The following is a 24825-nucleotide window of genomic DNA, read 5'->3' on the forward strand; positions in this document are numbered from 1 at the left end:
ATATACACTTTTGTTTGCCCAAAATTGCGCTTGGTATTTTATTTGTTCACAAATTTACACTTTGAACCGGTAAATGTAGACCTACTGTTATAGTCAGCTTTGCTTTACCCATTATTGACACGTCGTGTGAAATAATGAAATGGTAATGTGTGCTGAATTGAATTACTGAATTATTTAACACTTATCTCTATCTGCAGCAATACTCCAAACAAAGACTACAATTTAGCAACAAAAAATTATGATCACATAAACAAACCAAATCAGTTCATACAGCTTTTCACAATGAATAGATAACTTTCCACCTTTCATATCAGTATTAATATGGATATTTAATTACCAAGTATGCAATGTATATACTATACTATACACTATATACACACTAAATACAATACCGGTAGCAAGTAGGATGCAATACTAAAATTAATTTAACTGTGAATTAGTTTTTTTGCTAGAAAAGTACATTTTAGTTTAGAAATGTTAAAAAAGTCAGGATTTAAAGGTTTTATTAGCCATACAGACGCAATATATATATATATATATATATATATATATGATTTATAAGTTGTTTTCGAACAAATGTCCCCCCATGGGGATTTCAGATATTGCCATCTTTCATTTTGTCCCTGTAATGTAGGGTTTACCATGACCACACACACTCACACACACACACACACACACACACACGCACACACACACACATATACGCACACACACACACACACACACACACACACACACACACACACACACACACACACACACACACACACACACACACACACACACACACACACACACACACACACACACACAAACAAACTGAAATGCCCAGAGCAGCACAGAACAGATAGTCACTTTTCTTTATTCTGTCAATTTTATGCATTGACGTCCGCCATGATGTTTACAATGCTGCTGTAATATTTTATTTTAAAATATGTTTTTATCTGATTTGTTGAGCTATGGCTCTGATTTAATTTTGCTCTCAACGGTGTAAATGAATTAGCCTATTGTATTTGCACCTTCTCTAATGCTACTTGAGATGTTTATGTCTCGGGATGAATTACCACCTGTGGAACTGACAAAAAAAAGAGCACTATTGATGTTATTCATTTCAGTTACCTAACTTAATTGAATTTTTGTTACATAAGTTCCTCTCTGTGTTATTTTGTCCAGTGAGCATACCTTTTTTAAATTGAATTTTATGCTTAAAGACACTATGCCGTATTGAAGGGCCCAGCACACAAACAGGAAATGTGTCACTTCTTCTTCTTCACCCGTTAACGTCATTTGTTACCCAACTCTCTGGTGTTAATCCCGCTCACCCCCGGCTCCTTCTGTTGCCATGGATATGCCATCCCTATGGCAACTCGGGGCCTTTGTGGATGGTCTTGGGTCCTGACGGCGGAAGACTCATTACACATTCCCTTCCAGCTCCAAGTCAAATCAGTCAAAATGGGCGAGCTCATCTGCCTGCTACAGTACAGGAACCTCTGTGAAAATGTGCCACAGCGAGGCTACACAAACACATTAGTGGATTTGATCATCAGTCTTAAGCGCATCTACGTTAAAGAGACTGAATGAAGATGACCTTTCCATTCCTAATATGGAAGAGATTAAAAAAACTGTACTAAAGCAAACACCGCTAATGTCCCTGCTGAATTTGAATTAGCCAAATGACACAGTTGTTTACAAAGAGGAACAGTCAGTGTTAACATTTTATACACTGAAAATAATTGGTGTAGAAACACAATTGCTAGTAAATTTCACAATTAATTACAAAGGAATGGCAAGTAACAATTAATATTCAGTAATATTATCGATTTAACTGCACGGTCATCAAATGAGAACAAATTTATACTGAATTGAGCTGGACAATGCACAAACTTTGTAACAGTGATATAGTTATTTAACTGAATTGAATGAACATTGAACTGACTGGAGGTAATAATTACACTATTGTCTTCTGTAGAGCTGCTTATAGCTAAACTGAACTTGTGTCATAATTGATGGACTTTGCCAGATTGGTAGTTATTGAACTAAATTGAGCAGAATAATGACACACTGTAAATCCGAATAAGTTGGCAAAACTTTTAATTGATTATTTAAGGTAAGCAGTTACATACAAAATTTTAAGTTGAGAAATTCAAAATGTAAGTGAGCAGAACTTGCATATTTTTATATTGTACTCAGACATTGTAATTGCTCTTACACTCAAAAAAATTATATGTTGCCTTTAATTAATTTTTTCATGTCAACAGGTTCCACATAACTGGGTTACGTTAAACTAACATAATTTGTTCATGTAACTTCAACATCATGGAATTAAGTCATTTTAAGCAACCCAATTTAAGTAGTCTCAAAGAGAATTTTTAAAGGCTTCCTGACATGATTCAGGTGTATCCATTAATATTTCATTTATTTTTGTGACACATAATTAAATTGATAGATTACAGCTAGCTGTTTGCTAGAAGTAGCACGCATTATCATCTTAAATGCTAAGATTTACATGCTCTTTCAACCAAAGCAGTTGTAAGTAACATAATCAGTCCACAGCCAAACAAAATGCTCCACTCTTCTCCACAATGGTAACACACTGTAATTTAAATGGTTCTAATAATTCCAATGTAATTGACCATTAAACACAATTACACACTATCAAGTCTTCCCCTTTTCTAATTTTCTCAAAAAAAAAACATAAAATAACACTTAATTTTAACATTTATTCTCTCTTAATTCAACCATTTGCAAAGCATGCTGGGAACTAACAAGCACCGTCCAGTTTAAGTTAATGCAACACAAATCATTCATGTAATCCAACACAAACAGATTAAGTAAACTTAAATTTTATATATATTTAAGCAGATTGAACACAATCAAATTAAGTTAGGGCAAAATGGCAGTTGGCGTCGCACTATACTGCCACCCTCTGGATGTAAGAATTTTTACTTAACATAAATGGTTTGTGTTTAGACAACGCGTTAGGATTTTGTAGGGTTAAGTTGAGACATAATTACGTGGACCTTAATAGAAAAAAAAACATTTAAAGTCAACAAACACAATTATTATAAGTAAACTGAATATAAATATATTATGTCAAGTGCACAACCTTCCTTGTTCATTTTTTTTAGTGTATTTGAGTAAATATTTGAGTAAGCCAATTAATTAATTTAGCATAAAATTATCATGTAATCTCAACTTAAATATTTTAAGTAGAGAAAACTTGGCTAACTTTAACTAGCTAATTCAGGAAATTCTAACTTGCTAATTGGTAACACAATGCTTTGATAGCATTAGCATAGCATAACAATAGCTGAATGAGCACGACAATATAGAACATTTAACATCTGTTCTCAAACCAAGCTCATGATCCACTCGTCACCATGATGGTAACCCCCCAAAACCCACCAACATAACAGAAACTCTTCTAAATTAGCAGAGCAAAGCAGCAGGTTAAAATTCTGGCAAAGTTCTCTCAAAGTTATAAACAAACTACAACGTTAATAGAACGTCCGTTCCGAGTTATCTGGTCTTTAATAATGTTCTCAAAACATTAGCTTAAAAACGTTATCTATACATCAATCATGGAATGTTTAGAGAACATTCAAAACATTCTTAGAACTGATAGCCGGGATCTTTTGTAGAGCTGAAATTGAATTTGTTTCATAATTGATTGTAACATTAACACTCTTATTAGTGTGAAGCAGCTTTGAAAACAATCTACGTATTATATAAAGCACTATATCCATACCGTAAATATGACTTGGCATGATTTGACGTTTTGACTGATGATTCTACATACGTAGCATATATGCTAAATAAAAGAACTAGCTTCATTCATAAAGCATTTGGTTGCACAGTGACTGTCAGTGACCTCAACCCATGTTATGTAATGTGTTTTTAGTTTTATTATATCTTTTGTCCCCAGCGGTGACACTCTGACTCCTACGTAGGCAGCACTTGACAACATCCTCTGCTGGAGTTCGGGAACATCAGGTAATTTAGTCCTTTATGCAGATGAGTATTTTAAAATCACACATCTTTGACACTTTGGATTAGTTAAAAGTGAGGGAAAACATGTATTTCTAAATGGGTGACTAAAAAGTGTTTGCCTACAGTTTTCTTTGTGCATGTTTATTAGGTAAGAATTAGCAGCGGAGATGAGATGTTCTGGGTCATGTTGTTACTAATACACCTCGCACCCGATTATGCTTAATAACATTGGATTTTTAAGGATCAAGCACACTATATTGTTCAACACATTTAACTGAGTTCATTTGCTTACAAATGCATGGCCCTTTTGGCCATTCAGTGTAAACACTCAAGTATCATGAGTCTGTTAGGCCTGGCTTGGCTTTCCCACTCAAATGATTAGTCGCCTTCAATCAGACATAAATTAGTTTGAAGGGACCAAGCATGAATCCGGCAAGGTAACCAGAGCTCAGTGTTTAAAGATGTATGATGTATGAAGAGCCTTGAGGAGAAAGTAGAGTCTCTGTTAACCCATTTCACAAACAGTGAAACTTCCATACAGTGATCTGCCTCTGTAAGCGCGTGTGGGACAGCCAGACGGGGCAGGTGGGGGGGGTTCCACCTGCTGAATGAACGCGGTCAGTATTGGGGAGTACCATGGGCTGCGGGTGGGCTCGGCCCTGCTCAGTATTGTTGCAGGTTGTATCATCATTGGCGTGTCAAAGGACTGTGATGCAGATGCGGTAGGGGGAATTTTCCTCGGGGCAGGGGGGCTTGGTAAGTAGTAATTCTCTCTGTCTGACTGGCCAAATCCACCATAGATATCTAAGGGGGATACATCACCCTAATATTTAGATTAGCGATGATCTGATTTGGATTTTCCAATGATTGATTCCATCTCTGAATACTGTACATTCATCTTTAATTGTCTTTAATGCATGGTAAATTCACTCAAATATAAATCTGGTCATTGAAGGGATAGTTCAACATAAAATGAAACTTGTATTCACCCTCATGTCGTTCCAAATATGTGTGACTTTTTTTCTTCTTTTGAACACAAAAAGAAGATATTTGTCAGAATGTCCAAGCTACTCTTTTCCACACATTGGGAGTAAATGGTGAACATGGCTGTCGAGATCGATTTGTTTGTTAATAATGGCTTAAATGTTAGTTATCATATGACTTTTGAAGATTCAAAATATAACATTGGAGTTATATGGAGTAATTTTTGTCAAGCTCTAAAAAGCAATTTTCATCCTTTTTTAATGATTGAAAATCCCTGGTCCCCATTCACTTTCACTGTGTGGAAAAAAAGCAGCTTTGACATTTTACAAGTTTAGAATGAAATGAGAGTGTGAGTTACATAATTTTCTTTTTTGGGTGAACTATCCTTTGAATTTGCTGCATGAATCTTTAGAGGTTTGCTGCTAGTTCTCTGCTGCTTCACTGACTATTCCACAGTGCATGGCTTTTTTGCATATCATGCATTTTTAACACTACATCTAATCTCTGCTCCATATCAGCACACTTCCTTCTCACACCATTATCCTTTGCCATTTGTCAACAATAAATAAACCTATATTAAGAGGGATGTTGGAAATGGCTGCATGTTTTCAATGCAGCACAGAGGTATAATATAGTATCCTCTTGCAGTCACTCACTGTTGAGGTTCGTCACAAAAAAAAGGCTCATCCATCATTTGATCCAGGTCTGTAATCTAAGCCATCTGCTTACGAAGGTGGGTATGTAATCTACACAGGACCCTGTCACAATAGAGCTGCACAACACAGCAGCAGCCTTTTATCTATTGTTTACTGCTGGAGAATAGTCAGCATTACCTGTATAGGCCCTTGCAGGAACATTGAACCGTCAAGTCAGATGATCAGGCTGATTGGCAGCTATGAACCTTAGAGTAGATGCCATATTTAATTGAATGTGAATGTGGCATTGTTTTTTTAATATTAGTATTATTTATATCACTCTAAAAAATGCTGGGTTGTTTCAACCCATGTTTTGGTCAAATATGGACAAACCTAACCATTGGGTTTAAAATTTTTATTCAAAAATTTAAACCAATGGTTGGCTTTGTCCATATTTGGATAAATACCAGAACTAATGAGCTAATTGATTAACATCAGGTGAACTGAATGACGATGACAGACTAGAAAACTAAGGGTACGTTTACACAACAACCATATACTTATATATAACGGAGAAGTTTTTCCTTTGAGTTTTCTGCGTACACCATTGTCAAAGCGATCCCCATTCACACGGATCCACGAAAACGACTGAAAACCCTGTATTCTGCTGCCAGGCCATTAGATGGCGATGAAACACTATAGACTGAACACGTAACAAAAACACGTACAAAGGACAAAAAACGTCTGGGGCAAACAAAACCATAGATATCATATATAAACGCTAGATGTCTTATGGCGCAGTCACTTCCGGCATCATCGTTCGGCCATCTTGTGACAGTGCTCTGTGCATTAAGGTGAATGATCAGCACGCACACAAATCCTCTTATCTCGCTGAAATCTTGACGGATTTACAAACGGTTTGGTTTCTTACAAACGTTATTAACGTGGCTATAATTCCGAATGCTTGAAAATGTATGTTATAATTTTTCATATGTATGCAGTGTATGTATGCAGTGTCATAACTACATCTCTGACGTTTATAACAAACCAAACCGTTTGAAAATCGGTAGAAAAATGAGCAAATTATGGTTATTTAAAAGTACATGCACCATTGAAGTAGTGAGCGAGTACACTGTCGCAAGATGGCCGCCACGTGCGGACGTCGACCTCCATTGGCCAGCAGTGCGCACGAGACATCTAGCCTTTATATATGATATCTATGAACAAAACAGTCCATGGAGGAGTGGAGAGTGGGAGGAGGCAGGAACAGGAGGAGCCAGATGGTGGCCCAGAGTCCAGCAGGACGAAGCCCCAGGGTGGAGTTGAGGGAGCGAGGAGCCATGGTGGAGACTTGGGAGACGACACCCTGGGGACAACCGAGATGAAACCAGGGAGCCTGAGGACGGTTGCAGAGCTGGGGGGAAGACAGAGCTAGATGGTGCCGAAGTTGCAGGCAGGACGATGTCTGACCAAGGCGCAGCCGGTGGCACGAGGGAGTACGGTGGAGCCATCAGGACGAAGGTTTATGGTGGAGAAGAGGGAAGGAAGAGCCAAGGCGCAGCTGGCAGGTTGACAGGCTGAGGTGGAGTAACGGGCTCGTAGGCTGGAAGCAGAGCCAGGGAAACCTCCCTACTGGGTGGAGCTGGAGGACTGAAGCGAACCAGGGGAGGTGGGGCTGAGGAACTGGCTGATCTGGGAAGAGGAGGTGGGAGATGGAGTCTGGGAGCACAGGGAGCGGGGTTGAATGAGGATGATACACACTAGAAAACTAGGTCACAGGAAACAGAAACAAACACAAAGCATACTCCAGACAGAAACAACCCAATACTTTTTCAGAGAGTATTTATAATTATGTATTTACTATATACTATTGTAGTATTTTTTTATTATTTGAATTTGCTTTTATTTCATATTAGTTTTCATTTTAATTTTAGTTTATTCGTTTAGTTTATTTTGCAATATTTCTATTTAGCTTTAATTTATTTTTATTTCATTTTTGTTTGAGTAATTTTTGTACTTATTTTATTTCAGTTAGTTGCCAGGGAATTCAAATATTTGTATATTTGTACTTCAGCTTTATTTCAATAAACTAAAATATCTTTCAACAATTGTTTATAAAAATATTTTCAGTTGTAATTGACAATAACATAGGTAACACTTTACAAAAAATTCCATTTGTTAACATGAGTTAACTACATTAGTTAACATGACCTAAAATGCATTTATTAGTTCATTTAATTTCAACATTTACTAATACATAATTAAAATCAAAAGTTGTATCTGTTTATATTATTTAATGGACCTGAGCTAACATGAACTAACAATGAACAGTTGCATTAATGTTATTAACTAACATTAACAAAGATGAATAAATACTTTAACAAATGCATTGCTCATTAATGTTAACTAGTACCTTATTGAAAAATATTACCGTATTCAGTATTCAGTTATTAAATGTAACTTTTAAATTCTTGCTTATTGAACTTGTATAAAAGCATCACACTTGCAATCTTGCTGATGGTTTGAATATTCAAAGTGTCAGCAACAACCTTTAAACAGTAGAATCGCAGCCTCCTTCATTCGTGTCAAATCTACCCAGACTAAAGTCCTATTCTTGAAGCCGTCTCATTGCTGGCATGGATGCACACATGGGCTCTGAGGTCTTTATTGGTGCGTGAACATCTCTCCTGTCAAACGGGACAGATCAATTGCAGCGCCACACTCTGCATCAACCACCGTGATTGATTCATAAGTCTGGGGTGAGTTATGAGAGAAAGACTGGAGGAGATTAGAGAACAAAAATGACAAAGAAGAACAAAAAGGAAAAATTGTATAGGAGAGAGGAAATGCAAGTAAGACACGTGGTAAAGAAGCCCCGCAGCATGCCGCAATCATACCTGCCAGTGGCCTCTCATAACAGAAATTGGCCAAAACACAAAGCCAGCAGAGGTGCCTCATCCTTTTCAAACAGGAATTGATTCACAGCTTGAATAGTAGTTGCATAATCAAAATCCAGCACAGTCCCTGCAGTCTGTCTCGCAATCAGCCTCAGACCTCTCGAAAACACAAGGAGACTGACAGGAGAGAAAGAACTCAACTGCACAATTTCATTATAGCCACAAGGATACAAGACGTTTTAGGGAAGGCATGTCAAATTAGAGTGAATGACTTTTGAGACTTAGAATAAACTTAGCATAAAACATTAGCAGGACCCTTTTTATGGCAATTTACCACTCACAAGTGCTTCGTTTCTTTCTGCTTGCCTATAATAATGTGTAAATTTCGGTCCATCAATTTGCAGTGTAATGCAATATGCATGGGGGGACGTCTTTAGTGTGCAGCTCTAGCTCAGGAAGCCATTGAAAAGAGAGAAATCCTGTAATATTAGAGCTATACTCTGAAAAGACCATATAATGTTCCATGGTACTGTGCTGGTTTGCATGTCTATGCTGTCTGGTTGGTTAAGACAATTAAGACAAAAAAAAACAAGGTGGGAACATGCAGGTCTTGTCAGCAGGAAATGAAGGACGATGACAACACGGAGTGAGCGATTCAGTCCATATCTGTTGTTCTCTGTGTGTGTTCTGCAGGTCTCCTCATTTCCATCTACCCATTCATAAGAGCATGGTTCAACTTTCATCACATACTGCCCAATATAGGTGAGACTACATGATATTATATTTTATAGCACCCATAACACTTTAAACGGCTGTGCAAAATTCAGAATTTAAGAATGCTATTTTCTGAAATGCTAAAAATTCGGGAAATGTCATTTTTACAAATGAGGTCAATTTGTCAATTGGTTATAGTGAATATATAACATAAATAATACAGTAAAAACAGTAATATTGTGAAATATTATTACAATTTAAAAAAAATATTTCTATTTTCTATTCTAATAATACAGGTATTAATTACTATTTAAAAAATACTGACCCCAAACTTTTGAATGTATATATATGTATAATTTATATTTGTCTGTCTGTAAGACCGATAAAACAACAACTTTTTAAACATTTGTAAACTAAAAATTCCATTTCTACACTGTAAAAAGTGATTAGTTGACTTAAAAAACGTGAGGAAACCCATTGCCTTAAAATTAAGTGAATAAACTTAGTTATGTGGAATTGTCATGTTTAAATTATATGAAGATTATTTACTTAAAATTTTTAAGGCAACGAGTTTCCTCACTTTTAAAGTTAAGTCAACTGAATTATTTTTTTATGGAATATTCCAGTATTTATTATGTCATTTATTCTATCATGATAATATAATCATAATCTTTAATCAAAATAACTTCCCCTCCCTCTTTCAAGGACATCACTTCTCTTCTCTGATGATGTGTTTGCTGATGTGAGGGCGGGACAAGCTGTCACTCAATAGCAATAGCAAAACACAACCATATATACATCATAATAGGGAAGAAAAAACATTGCAACATCCGTTTCATGCCGACTTTAAATTCAAATGCATTCTTTTTGCTATACCATACTTAAAACTTCTTCCAAATTCAATTCTGAATGGTGCACAACCGTGGTGCCTTTCAATTATAATTAAAAGCTAAAAAGAATTTCACGAAAGAGGCGATCTTCATTAAGATTATGTTGTGTAACATGAGATTTCTTTGCTTTTGTGATGAGAGACCATGTTGCAACACATTTAGGCTAATCAGGCTAATCTAATTTTCTCAGGCAACTTCAGAGTGCACCCAGTGGCTACAAATTCAAATCCAGTCCCTGAACAGCCTGTGGCTACACTCACACGAGAGGGTAAGTGGCTGTTCCATGTCATGTGGATACGCACACACAAACCCGTTCAGGCATATCTCTCTGCTTCCAGTCTGACAATTGAAGACTATTTAGAGTTACTATATTTTCTCAGGGTCAGTGTAGAGCTGTCCACTGCTTCTCATTTACACTCTCTCTGGCCTGCCGGATCTGAGGCAGGAGGCCGTGACAAAGTCCTGAGCTCTGTTCCAAGCTAATATAGAGCCTTGCCAGTAGGTTATTTCATGTGAAACGGTATTATGGATTTAATGAATAATAGCTAAAACTCTAATTCCAATAAAAACACATTTTTACATCCTAACTGTTTTGTTTGATAATTGCTGCAACTCTTGTTGAAATTAGCTGATAACATCAATGTCAGTACCCTAATGGAAAAACAACCACTGCCATAAAACAGAATATATTAAACGCAGTGTTGGCATGGTTCTAGCAATGCCATGGTCATGGGTTCGATTTCCAGGCAATGCATGAACTAAAAAGCATGTATAGTTTAAATGCAATGTAAGTCCGTTTGGATAAAAGTGTTGCCAAATGCTTAAATTGAAAGTATCAGTATAACACGCAAATGTAAAGACACCTTTGCCACTAATTAAAAGCATACAAATGTCTAATCAAATGTCTTGGTTACACTTTATTTTGATAGTCCACTTTAGAAATTCTACTAACTATAAGCAACTGTCAACTAAAGCCGCGTTTTCACCGAAATTACCCGGAACAATTTGTCACAGAAAAAAAAAAAGGTGGTTGAAATAAAATGCTGCGTAGAGACAACTAATCAAAATGCTGCGTGAACTCAACCAATCAGCAAGTTCAGCGACCAAGTCCCACCTCCAAAAGTTCCTGAAAAAGTACTATCTCATGAGCAGAGACTTTCTGAGGGGGAATTTTTTATCCGGAACTCCATTTAGACCCTAGTCCCTGCGGCCGAAACACACCAAGTACCACCTCAAAGTCCCTAGCTCTTGGGGAAAGTTACTGCAGTGGAAACGCGGCTTAACTCTCATTAATATGCAACAACATGTCAACTAACTCTCATTAGAGTTTTAGTAGACTGTAAGGTTAGGGTTGGGGTTAGTAGAAAAAGTTGACGTACTTAAAGGGTTAGTTCACCCAAAAATGAAAATTCTGTCAGTAATTACTCACCCTCATGTTATTCCAACCCCGTAAGACCTTCGTTCATCTTCGGAACACAAATTAAGATATTTTTTATTAAATCTGAGAGCTGTCTCACTCCTCCATAGGTTTCTAAGGCATTATAACTTGCTGGCCCAGAAAATGTATTAAAGACATTGTTAATATAGTCCAAGTGACTACAGTGGCTCAATCTTAAGTTTATAAAGCGACGAGAATACTTTTTGTGCACAAAAACCCCCTAAAATAACGACTTTATTCCACTATTCATTTCCTTCTCTCTGGGCTTCGAGTCTTTTCACGTAGTATAACTGCGTAGCGCATCTGTGTTGTACGTCACACGTAGGCTCACTATTGGCCGACGCTGGTCATGTGTGTGATGCGTGTGACGTCAAAATAGTTTTATATGGTAATCAACAGTAGGCGATGCCAAAGATGCTTTTAGATCTTAATTTAAATTTAACTTGGAACATTCCTGTAATTGCCAGAGTTGTTATGTTGTCATGTTTTTGTTCATGTGTTTCTTTTCAGTTCAGTTCTCATATTACTAAATTCCCCGTTTGTCACCATAGTTTGCTGTTAATCCGACCTGTATCTAGTTAAGTTCTCTGTGTATAAGCACTCCCTGTTTTGTTCATTCCTTTGTCAGTTTTTGTCGTGATTTTTTTAAGTTTTAATCTTGGAATACCTGCTTCTTGTGACTACCTCCATGTATATGACAGTAATAGGCTGTATTTATATTTTTATATACCACATTTCAGGTCCTGGAGGTTTCTTTATACCGAATTTACATACAGTAATTGCAAATACTGTTTAAGAAACTATAAATTTGTAAATGGCGAACAATATATTGTCAGTATACCAATGAAAGCCAAAGTGGTGGATCCTGGCCTTTATGATTCTAGGTGCAGCCTCAATATCGTTCATCCACGGCAGTTTCAAAAGATTGTGTCTAATCACTCCTCCTGCTCAATGGAAATTAATGATGATTTAATAGGTAACTATTTCCGAGCAGCTTCCTGTGATATGCCAATCCTACTTCTTCCTTTTATCAGTCTGTACATGACATCACCTGCATGAGGCCGACAATACAGGTCAAGTTAATAAAGTTACTGAAATAATCAAATCAACACAATCAAATTGCCGCATCAACTTTACTGAAAATTGCATTTGAATCACCTATTTGAACTTCTTGAAGTCTCTGATTACAAGTTTCATCTTTGACAACTTAAACAGTCATGATTACAAATGATATTTTTTATTACATTTTTTACATAATACTGTCCATCAAAATATATACTTACACTACAGTAATTGTTTTTATTATATAATTCATAGGGAATTACCTGTGCGGGCCTGCATAGGTCCAGGATTGTACTTTTAGTCAACTTATTCCAGTGGTTCTCAAACAGGGGGCTTCAGCACTCCTTTAAGATTACTTAAAATGTGTCAGAGTTATGTTACGTTTCATGATGTTTTTGTTCATGTTCATGTGTTTCCTATGCAGTATTAGTTTCCTTAGTTATAAGTTCTCCTTGTTTGTCACCTTGATTACTGATTCCGTCCTTCCTTGTTAAGCTTGTGTATAAGTACTCCCAGTTTTTTTCATTCCTTTGTCAGTTCTCATTTCATATAATGTGGTTTACATTTTCTCCTGTTTAGCTTTAAAATATCTTCTAATAAAAACGTTGTTTTGTTTCTGTAAACCAGAGATACGTGACAAAATAAGGCTTTAAAATAAGAACAAAATTAAAATGATCTAAAACAACTAAATATCAATATATACTCCCTAAAACATCTCTTTCCTGGGCTCCCACGGTCTTGGAAAACCTGGATATGAGAAAGCCTAATGATTTATAGAGCTGGAAAAGTAATGTAAATGAATACATTTCCAAAAACCTCATGGGCATTTTGATATATTTTATATATTTATGAATATACACTCACCTAAAGGATTATTAGGAACCCCTGTTCAATTTCTCATTAATGCAATTGTCTAATCAACCAATCACATGGCAGTTGCTTCAATGCATTTAGGGGTGTGGTCCTGGTCAAGACAATCTCCTGAACTCCAAACTGAATGTCAGAATGGGAAAGAAAGGTGATTTAAGCAATTTTGAGCGTGGCATGGTTGTTGGTGCCAGACGGGCCAGTCTGAGTATTTCACAATCTGCTCAGTTACTGGGATTTTCACGCACAACCATTTCTAGGGTTTACAAAGAATGGTGTGAAAAGGGAAAAACATCCAGTATGCGGCAGTCCTGTGGGCAAAAATGCCTTGTTGATGCTAGAGGTCAGAGGAGAATCATGGGCCGACTGATTCAAGCTGATAGAAGAGCAACTTTGACTGAAATAACCACTCGTTACAACCGAGGTATGCAGCAAAGCATTTGTGAAGCCACAACACGCACAACCTTGAGGCGGATGGGCTACAACAGCAGAAGACCTCACCGGGTACCACTCATCTCCACTTCAAATAGGAAAAAGAGGCTACAATTTGCACGAGCTCACCAAAATTGGACAGTTGAAGACTGGAAAAATGTTGCCTGGTCTGATGAGTCTCGATTTCTGTTGAGACATTCAGATGGTAGAGTCAGAATTTGGCGTAAACAGAATGAGAACATGGATCCATCATGCCTTGTTACCACTGTGCAGGCTGGTGGTGGTGGTGTAATGGTGTGGGGGATGTTTTTTTGGCACACTTTAGGCCCCTTAGTGCCAATTGGGCATCGTTTAAATGCCACGGCTTACCTGAGCATTGTTTCTGACCATGTCCATCCCTTTATGACCACCATGTACCCATCCTCTGATGGCTACTTCCAGCAGGATAATGCACCATGTCACAAAGCTCGAATAATTTCAAATTGGTTTCTTGAACATGACAATGAGTTCACTGTACTAAAATGGCCCCCACAGTCACCAGATCTCAACCCAATAGAGCATCTTTGGGATGTGGTGGAACGGGAGCTTCGTGCCCTGGATGTGCATCCCACAAATCTCCATCAACTGCAAGATGCTATCCTATCAATATGGGCCAACATTTCTAAAGAATGCTTTCAGCGCCTTGTTGAATCAATGCCACGTAGAATTAAGGCAGTTCTGAAGGCAAAAGGGGGTCAAACACAGTATTAGTATGGTGTTCCTAATAATCCTTTAGGTGAGTGTACATTTACTAATATTAAGCTCTAAAATATTTTATCGGGTAAAAATTGTGGATACATTTTTTTGTAAAATCCTTATCCAGTAAATCACGAACGAATAAAAAGAGTATCCATAAATGAAGATATAGACCCATAGTTTTGGAAATAAAACTAGAGCTAGGGGGGCTTTGAAAGTAGTTGTGGACAGTTTTGCCTTCCATTGATAGGTGTGTTTAGTACCCACATTAATATTAGTTGAGTAGTGTGTGCCATTACCAATGGACCCTTTTCACATTTTTGGGATTCTCAGAAGTGAAAGTCATCAGAGACAATAGCATACATTTTTGTTTTTCCGTTTGCTCCAAAAGCAAAATAAAATATCCATTATACAGTTTCCACGACTTTCCAAAAGAGGGGAAAAATATAGAGAGATTGATTACGTTGCTCAGAAGAGAAAAATATGTAAATTTGTGAGCTCTATCTCAGCCGTTGTTTTAGAAACACCCTCGCAGCAGCATTAATTATTTTTTTTTGTCATTTACTGACAAGGTTATATACATTATATATAGCGTTATAAATGTGTATTAAAAAAAATACACTGCTCAAAAAAATAAAGGGAACACTTTTTAATCAGAGAATAGCATCAAGTCAGTTAAACTCCTGGGATATTGATCTGGTCAGTTAAGTAACAGAGGGGGTTGGTAATCAGTTTCAACTGCTTTAGTGTTAATGAAATTAACAGCAGGTGCACTAGATGGGCAACAGTGAGACAACCCCCAAAACAGGAATGGTTTTACAGGTGGAGGCCACTGACATTTTTTCCCTACTCATCTTTTCAGACTGTTTTTCACCAGTTTTGCATTTGGCTAGGGTCAGTGTCACTACTGGTAGCATGAGGCGATACCTGGACCCTACAGAGGTTGCGCAGGCAGTCCAGCTCCTTCAGGATGGCTCATCAATACGTGCCATTGCCAGAAGGTTTGCTGTGTCTCCCAGCACAGTCTCAAGAGCATGGAGGAGATTCCAGGAAGACAGACAGCTACTCTAGGAGAGCTGGACAGGGCCGTAGAAGGTCCTTAACCCATCAGCAGGACCGGTATCTGCTCCTTTGTGCGAGGAGGAACATGATGAGCACTGCCAGAACCCTACAAAATGACCTCCAGCAGGCCACTGGTGTGAATGTCTCTGACCAAACAATCAGAAACAGACTTCATGAGGGTGGCCTGAGGGCCCGACGGCCTCTAGTGGGCCTTGTGCTCACTGCCCAGCACCAGGGAGCTCGATTGGCATTTCCCATTGAACACCAGAATTGGCAGGTCCGCCACTGGTGCCCTGTGGTTTTCACAAATGAGAGCAGGTTCACCCTGAGCACGTGACAGACAGGAAAGGGTCTGGAGAAGCCGTGGAGAATGTTATGCTGCCTGTAACATCGTTCAGCATGACCGGTTTGGTGGTGGGTCAGTGATGGTCTGGGGAGGCATATCCATGGAGGGACGCACAGACCTCTGCAGGCTAGACAATGGCACCCTGACTGCCATTAGGTATCGGGATGAAATCCTTGGATCCATTGTCAGACCCTATGCTGGTGCAGTGGGTCCTGGGTTCCTCCTGGTGCACAACAATGCCCGGCCTCATGTGGCGAGAGCATGCAGGCAGTTCCTGGAGGATGAAGGAATGATACCATTGAAGGGCCACCACGCTCACCTGACCTACATCCAATAGAACACCTCTGGGACATTGTGTTTCGGTCCATCTGACATCACCTGGTTGCACCTCAGACTGTCCAGGAGCTCAGTGATGCGCTGGTCCAGATCTGGGAGGAAATACTCCAGGACACCATCCGTCGTCTCAGTAGGAGCATGTCCCGACGTTGTCAGGCATGCATACAAGCACGTGGGGGCCATACAAACTACTGAGAACCATTTTGAGTTGCTGCAATGAAATTTCAGCAAAATTGACAAGCCTGCTGCATCATTTTTTCACTTAGATTTCCGGGGTGTCTTTGAATTCAATCCTCTGTAGGTTGATTATTTTCATTTCCATCAAACTATGTGGCATCCTTTCGTTCATAACACATTACCCAGTCCATATTAGTATAGATATCCAGCATGATATTTTTCCCCATTGAGATCTGATGTGTTTTCAAAGTGTTCCTTTAATTTTTTTGAGCAGTGTATATATGAAAAACATTACTAGATTTTCAACATTGATAACTGTGGAAAGGTATCATCATCAGTCTGTGAAAAGGGTCCATAATTCGACAGCGCTTGTGATCTCTGAAGGAATTAGTGAACGAGCAACATTATTTAACAGCACTTTGAAACTTTTGTAACAGTGTTTTAGGCACTTTAAGTTATGAACTGACAGCAGTCATGAGATGGGCAACCAGAAAACCATGTTCATTTAATCGGAAAGCTCACTCTTTTCCTTGCTGTGGAAATTACATTGACACGTGTCGATCCAAGCAGCCCAGGGTCCCTCATGCAGTTACTGTGTGTCCTTGTTATTGGCCATTTCCTGCGTCAGTCCGCACATCTGTTTCTACTCCATACATAATGCACAGTCATTATGAGATTTGTGCTCAGATGAATAGATTGATAATCTGGAAAAAAAAATCTAATTTGATATGATATGCCTCATTTCCTGCAGTTGATTTTCTTGGTTTTTTAAGAAGATAGATTTATGTTATCGGACCGTAAGGCTTTATATGAATTTGAGGTATTCTTTAAAACTGTGTGCATGTGGCTTGGCAGCAAAAGGCTATAAAAAGCAGTAAATTATGCAGTAAATTTTCATGGCCTGTATTATGCCCTCAGAGCACACAGCAGTAATGCACTGAATCATGTAAACAGGCAACAGGGATGAGTTGAGCAAATGAACAGCAGTCTCATACTGTGGTCTCTGTCTTTCTCAGGCATGTGATCAGCCAGACAAAAAAACAAAACAAAAAAACAATGAAACTGTTTTTCCCCATTCAATATGATTATACATTATTACTAATGCTAATACTAATACTACCACTAATAATAATAATGATAATAGTCACATTGATGTGCAATCCAAACGCAAATGACTCAGAATGTCAATATAAATTCTTTAATCCACGAAACCTTTAGTACTCAGGAGAATCTTCAAAGAGTAGTGTAAAATGCAATAAAATCAAGAATCTGCGATTTGTTGATTCCCTTGGACCTTTATTTAACTGACAAAAAAACAAAGAAAAGTTTTCCATCAGACTCACAATCAGACAACGATGACCACAGACTGTATCAGGCAAGATTGGGCAAAAATTCCACTTGCAAAACTGTAACAATTAGTATCCTCTATTCCTATTGATTAAAAAGTGTATAGGAAAGGTGATGAGACACAGTGGTAAACATGGTTCTGTCCCAAATTTTTGGAGTGTGTTGCAGCCATCAAAATGAATATTTACAAAATACAATTAAGTTGGTCAGCGAAAACATTGGACATCTTTTCTTTGCACTTTTGACAGTTAAATTCTGGTTAAAGAGAATGAACAGATCACATTGATTTTATTGCATTTCATCCAAACTTTTCTGGAAATGGGGTTGTACAAATTCACACAAATCATTAAACTATGACGATAAACGACAGTGAACTGAACAACATAGGAAGTCTAAGTACACAGAAAACTAAACTAGACTCAGGTGAGACTAACCAGTAACAATGGTAACATACAGGGAGGAATCAATAACTAAGGAGAAGGAAAACTGAAAGGAAACACAGGCACATGAACGAAAACACAATGAAACTCAGCGTGACCTTGACATTACTCACCCCTCCCACCAAACGGGTCCCTGCGCCAGAAATGACAATCCAAAAGTGGAGGGAGTGAGGGGTCTTGGAGGTGGATGAGGGGCTGGAGAAGCTTGCTGAGGGGAACACCATGGCAGAGATGGAGGGAGGAGCCAAGTTGGAGCCCGGACTGGTTTCCTGGACGGGTTTCCAGAAAACCTGAAGACCCCAGCCAAATTGTCAGGATGACGACCCAGGGTGACATTGTAGGCCAGGCAGTCAGAGGTAACACTGTCGGCTTGAGGGATCGAGGCGGAGACGAGATGATGCCGGAGGGAGTGAGGACCAAGGTGGAGGATCAGGGGTGGAGGGCTGAGGCACAGCTGGAGGAAACTTAACACAGGCACATGAACAAAAACACAGTAAAACTCAACTTGACCCTGACAATGATAATAATTACAACACTAATAATAATAAATATCATTATTATTATTACTAAACTATTTTGTTTTATTATTAATTAAATTACAAAAATTCAATTAATTGCAAATACAAATACATTTACATTACATTTATTCATTTAGCAGACGCTTTTATCTAAATCAACTTACAAATGAGAACAATAGAAGCAGTTAAACTAACAATAGGACAACAATATGCAAGTGCTATGACCCTTCCCAATTGAATCTAACTTTCTATCTTTTTTTTTTATAATTTAAAAAAAAATAAAGATAATAGATATAGAATAGAAGATAAAGTGTTAGTATTAATGGATCAAGTGTTGCCGAAAAAGATGCGTCTTCAGCCGTTTCTTGAAAATGGCCACGGACTCAGCAGCCCTGGTTGAGTTGGGCAGGTCATTCCACCAGCAGGGAACAGAACAGAAAAAGAACAGAATTTTGTGCCTCTTTGAGATGGCACCACAAGACGGTGTTCACTTGCAGAGCGCAAGTTTCTGGATGGCACATAGGTCTGAAGTAATGAGTTTAGGTAGGAGGGAGCAGAGCCAGTGGTTGGTCTGTAGGCAAAAGTCAGTGACTTGAATTTGATGTGAGCGGCAACTGGCAACCAGTGCAATTTTGTGAGGAGAGGAGTGACGTGTGATCTCTTTGGCTCGTTAAAGACCACTCTTGCTGCGGCATTCTGGATCAGTTGCAGAGGTTTGACAGTGCAAGCTGGAAGACCAGCCAGGAGAGCATTACAATAGTCCAGTCTGGATAGAACAAGTGCTTGGACAAGGAGTTGTGTAGCATGCTCTGATTGGAAGGGCCTGTGCCCGGTTGCATAAAGCACCTTAAGTTTTTCCCTTAAGTATGATACTTAAGGGGTGATTTCTCCTTACCTAAGAGAATAACTTAAGGGTGTTGCATATAATCTCTTAAACGGTTCTCTTAGGTAAGGGAAACATTTAAGTGTTTCACGACAGCGATCCTGGATTCACGTTATAAAAGTCTGTTGTAGCCATAGATAGCCTACGCAAAACACTAACACTAGCAATTTCGCAGTTTCATCAAATAAAGTAGGCTAGGATATCGGAATGGATAAAGAAAACGAAAAAAAGAAAGCCTAATTGGATAAAGGAGGAGAAATGCTTTCTCCTTGACGAATATGGTCAAAGAAAAACAATTTTGAAAAACAAATAAATCCAAATGTAACCGCGGGAACTTGACCGTTGCGTTTAAATGACGGGAAAGAGCCCCACTCTGCTGACAGAAGATTTATGCACGTGGAAAACATCTCCCACTACCGTCTGAAAACTCCCAGTTGCAAAAAAACGCAGTGCTATAAGCAGTTGTAACACCGCAGGTAAAGAGTGGTGCGATGTGTGACATGGTCAAGGTCGCCGTCTAGTTAGCGATGTCAAATATTGCGCGTCGATCAAATCGGTATTCTTGCAACAATTTTTCATCGCTAAGATGGTCCAAAGGGTTCTCCCTCTCCCTAAAAATTCTTCTTGGCACATAATGATCTTTAGCTGGTTACATAAATTCAGCCATGTCGTCTTATTTTTGTCCGCGTTACTCTTAAGGTTACGATTTCCAAACCTTATGTTATACTTAGGGAAATGACCGTTAAGGGGTTTTATGCAACACTTAACGCTTTTTAAGGGATTACTTAAGTGAAAAAACCCCAGCATTTAAGGGAAATTCTAATGACGTTTCACTTAAAGAAACCCTTAATTAAGTAACACTTAAGGGTTTTTTTCTTTTAGGGTTTAAGGGAAACATAAGGGCGAACTTAAGGGAAAATTACACTTAAGGTGCTTTGTGCAACCGGGCACTGATCCTCCTAATGTTGTATAAGGCAAATCTGCAGGACCGGACAGTTCTAGCAATGTGGTCTGTAAATTTCAATTGATCATCAATCACAACTCCAAGGTTCCTGACTGACCTTGATGGAGTTATGGATGACGAACCTAGCTGAATGGAGAAGTTGTGGTGTAGTGTTGGGTTGGCCGGGACCACAAGCAACTCTGTCTTCGCAAGCTTTAGTTGAAGGTGGTGGTCCTTCATCCAGCCAGAAATGTCTGCCAGGCAGCAACCGTCGGATCATCAGGCTGGAATGAAGGGAGCTGTGTGTCATCAGCTTAGCAGTGATAGGAAAAGCCATGTTCCTTTTTGTATAAATAGCAATAATACTACACTATTGCAATAATGCTATTGTACAGTATAAAACATTATTTAATTAATAATTATATTATTATTTTACAGAACAACAGTAAAATTAAAATACTAATATTTATGGCTGTATTTTGCTTTAAATGTTAAACTATAAGGAAAACCGCTGGGGGACCTTGAAGCTTCTCTTTTGTTGACAACACATGATTTATGTTTCTCATAAATTTGGGAAGATGATTGGCGTGGGTATACGCAATTGACATAGGTCATACTTCAGGTCGGAAAATACTGAAATCTGTGTAAATATGGAAAAACCACATGCCTGCTTTTTCTGTCTCATTCTTAGGGACTCAAAGCCAGCTTAATGTAGAACGATCGAAGAGCCGGATGGGGACATTTGCGGAGACAACAACTTCTACAGCAGCCGAGGGCTCACAGGATGATGGGTGAGACAAGCTTGTACTCTTCTAAAACAACACTGATGTTTAAGAGCAGCACAAGAGCTTAAGGCTACGATGTACTAAAGATTGTACACTTTTTTTCTCGTATAGACGGCAATGTTGTCAAAACGATCCTGTTCAGATAGATCCGCGAAAACGACTAAAAACGCTGTATTATGCATGTCAGGCCAGTAGTTGGCGATATCACTTTGTAAAGAAACACTCTGCGCCTATAGACTGAACACAATACACATGCGCATGACAACATCGCTTTCACAAATTCACTTTGTTGTTGTTTACATGGGGACGATATTGGTATCGGTTTCAAAAACGTGCACTTTGAAACCCATTTTCAAGTTGAAAAAGTTTCCCGTTTTTAGTTAAAAACAGTGTCATGCAAACGGCCCCTAAAAAAGCAATTTCATCTATACAGCTTTTTACCTGCGTAAATCATTTTGTCACTCACATATTCATAACTTTACATTAGTGAGGTATACCAGATACAAATTAAACTCACACACACGCGAGTGCATACTCTCCTCATTACATTTGCGACACAGTGAATTCCCTCTCTCAATATGGCAGTCTTTCTCTAGGGCCAGAGAGTAATTTGATTCTTCTAGCAGGCAGTGGTGCCAAACAGCATGCATCTTTGTGGCTCACTGGAGGAACGGAGTGATTGGGAATTGCGCTTTGAGAGAGGCTTTTTGCTCCCTATTGAGCTCACACATTATATTCTATGCCAGGAGCCAATCACTTCCAGGACATTATTTTGATCGACCCTCTTTGTGACATGATTTTACGGTCATATAAGAACCACTACAGAGTAGCGAGATTGGCCTATTTTCTGCAAATCTTTCACCTGCATGAGTTGGCTTCGGAGTTGTACAACCCGAAAGTCTTTTCTGATCGAATACACCCTCTTAAAAAATGGAAAAAGGAAGGTGTCGACCACTTCCCATTATGAGCTTATTGGTCTCAAACCAACAAAAAAAAAAGTTGCTGTGGATGTGGTTGTCATGGTGACTTACACTACTGCCTTCACTCATAATGACATTTATGTTTCATGAGGACCCATACTTGGCGCTGCCTCTTCAACTTAGAAAAATACGCATACAAGCTTATGCTGTATTAACACACACATACACCGTAAAAAATTAAATGATCAATAAGTTATGACAACATGTTTTTTACATTGCTTTAACTCATCAAAATAAGTTAATCCATTTTCAACTTTTTTTAAAAAGGTATACAAGATTCAACTCACTTTTTTAAGTCAGTTTAATGTAATTTAAGTTGAAATGACTTAAATAACCAAGGTGATTGTACTTAATTTATGGCAGCAATTATTATTTATTTTTTTACAGTGTACATTTAGACATTTTGAGCATTGTATTTTTTTCTCCTAGGCCTTCTGCAGATGTTCCAGATATCTTGGGCAGGCGAAAGTTTAAGTCGCCATCTGATCAAGACCCTTCATAATGGCTGGATCCGACGGAGACTCATTAAAGAGCAAACAGTTTTCATTTCACAATAAGCAAGGCTCATATCTGCATAAATCTCATTACTATCTCCTATCTGATTTCACTCATTTTAAACAAGATGTCTGCTCGAATACTAAAATAATCTTTGGAAAAATCAATGAGCAAGCTGAAAATTACAAAATGAATACCAATATAGTCAAGAACAACCAATATGCTTAAAGTGATAGATCACCTAAGAAATGAAACAACTGTCATCATTTTCTCACCCTCATGTTGTTCCAAAGCTGTATGACTTTTTTTCTTCAGTGGAACATTAAAAAATATATTTTGAAGAATGTTTCATCTGGTTTTGTGCATACAATGAAAGTCGATGGGTTTTTAGCATGAAAGGGAGGCAAGCTACACTGTGTGTGTAAACCTCAATCCACTTTAAAGGGGTAAGTGTAACAGAAGAAAGCAAGAGCTGTGTGAGTAAACCTCACTCCCCTGGTCTCAAGAACCGCACTAGCGACTGACACTTGAGGCTGCCTCCCATGCCAGAGCTGCCAGTTCGAATCCCGCTTAGAGCGGGTTGAGTAGGACTGGTTACAAGAACATCTTCTGTCATCATTTATTGACCCCCATGACGTTCCAAAAATTTATTACTTTCTTTCCTCAACAGAACACAAATATTTTAAAGAACACTGGAAACCCAAAAAACAAGATTGAACCCATTGACTTGCATAGTATGGAACAAAGAGCACTGAAACACTTCTGTTCCACAGAAAGAATGACTGTCATTCAGGTTTGGACCCACATGATGAGTGGATGACTATTTATAGTTTTCTATTAGTTTTGAATTGAGTTCTGAGTTCCTCATTGCACACATACATCTCAGAGACAACTGTTTTAATATGCATGTTTTCATCTGGGAGATGCAATTTTTTGAGCATTTGCTCAACTGAAAAACATCTGTAAAATGTTTCCTGTCACATGTTAAATAGACATTTAGAAAGCGTCTTTAAGATGTTAATGATTTAGAGTGCATATAGAACTTTTTAAAAGATGCTTATCAGATATTTGACATTTACATTTATTAGTTTTGCAGATGCTTTTATCCAAATCGAATCAAATGAGGAATACAAAAAGTGATTCATCTTAAGGAGGCAATGACAAGAAAAGTGATAGCAATACAAAGTTTGAAACATCCTTTCATCTAGAACAGTACAAGCTAGAATGGAATTAAAAAGTAGCGAAAGCATAAAAGAAGAGTTTTTTTAAGAGTCAGTATGGATGCAGTTAAGTGCTCACTTTCCAGATGAAGCGCTCTTTAACAGACATCTTGGAGATGTATGTGTGCTATCTGGGATTGCACAAACTGAAATGCTTTTCTGCTGGAGACCCAGTGAATAAAATGTAAAAAAAAACTCATTACATACAATTCAATTAAACTGTCATGTCAACACACACTTATAAACACCAGTTTTCCTGATCTGCCGTCTCCCTGAATTACTTTTAGCTTAACTGTAGTTCTTTTGCAGCACTAGAAGTGACTCAGACGCTCACGTACTGTGTGAACATGTAACGTGCGCGGCACAGAATCATTGTGCATCCCACGCAGACCATCAGTGACACTCTAAGGCTGAATATGCAGTATCTGTCCTTGCATGGCGCCAACCAAGAGGGACACTGCCTGCTGTTGCTAAGAGCTCTGACGTACGCTAATGACTGAATTATACACCATTGTACCGGGTGTCTCACACAACAGCACTAGAGAGAAGTTTCAGACGACTAGGAAAAAATAACTTCATGAATGATCTGAAGAAACAGTATAGCTTATTCAAAAGGAAGTAAATGATAACTACAGAAAGTCATTCACCA

At 38.3% G+C, this 24825-nt stretch overlaps 1 protein-coding gene across 1 annotated transcript; it reads left to right on the forward strand.

Moving 5' to 3' along the window:
* Positions 1–4598: 4598 nt before the first annotated feature.
* kncn (kinocilin) lies at positions 4599–23033 on the forward strand (the record flags this gene model as incomplete). The annotated part of the gene is made up of 5 exons (XM_084412220.1): positions 4599–4746; positions 9200–9268; positions 10301–10378; positions 21388–21487; positions 22891–23033. 5 exons carry the CDS (start codon positions 4599–4601, stop codon positions 22961–22963), a joined length of 468 nt encoding a protein of 155 aa, XP_084268346.1. The 3' UTR covers positions 22964–23033.
* Positions 23034–24825: the final 1792 nt, after the last annotated feature.

Source organism: Rutilus rutilus, assembly GCF_951802725.1.
Source record: "Rutilus rutilus genome assembly, chromosome: 6".
Taxonomy (NCBI): domain Eukaryota; kingdom Metazoa; phylum Chordata; class Actinopteri; order Cypriniformes; family Leuciscidae; genus Rutilus; species Rutilus rutilus.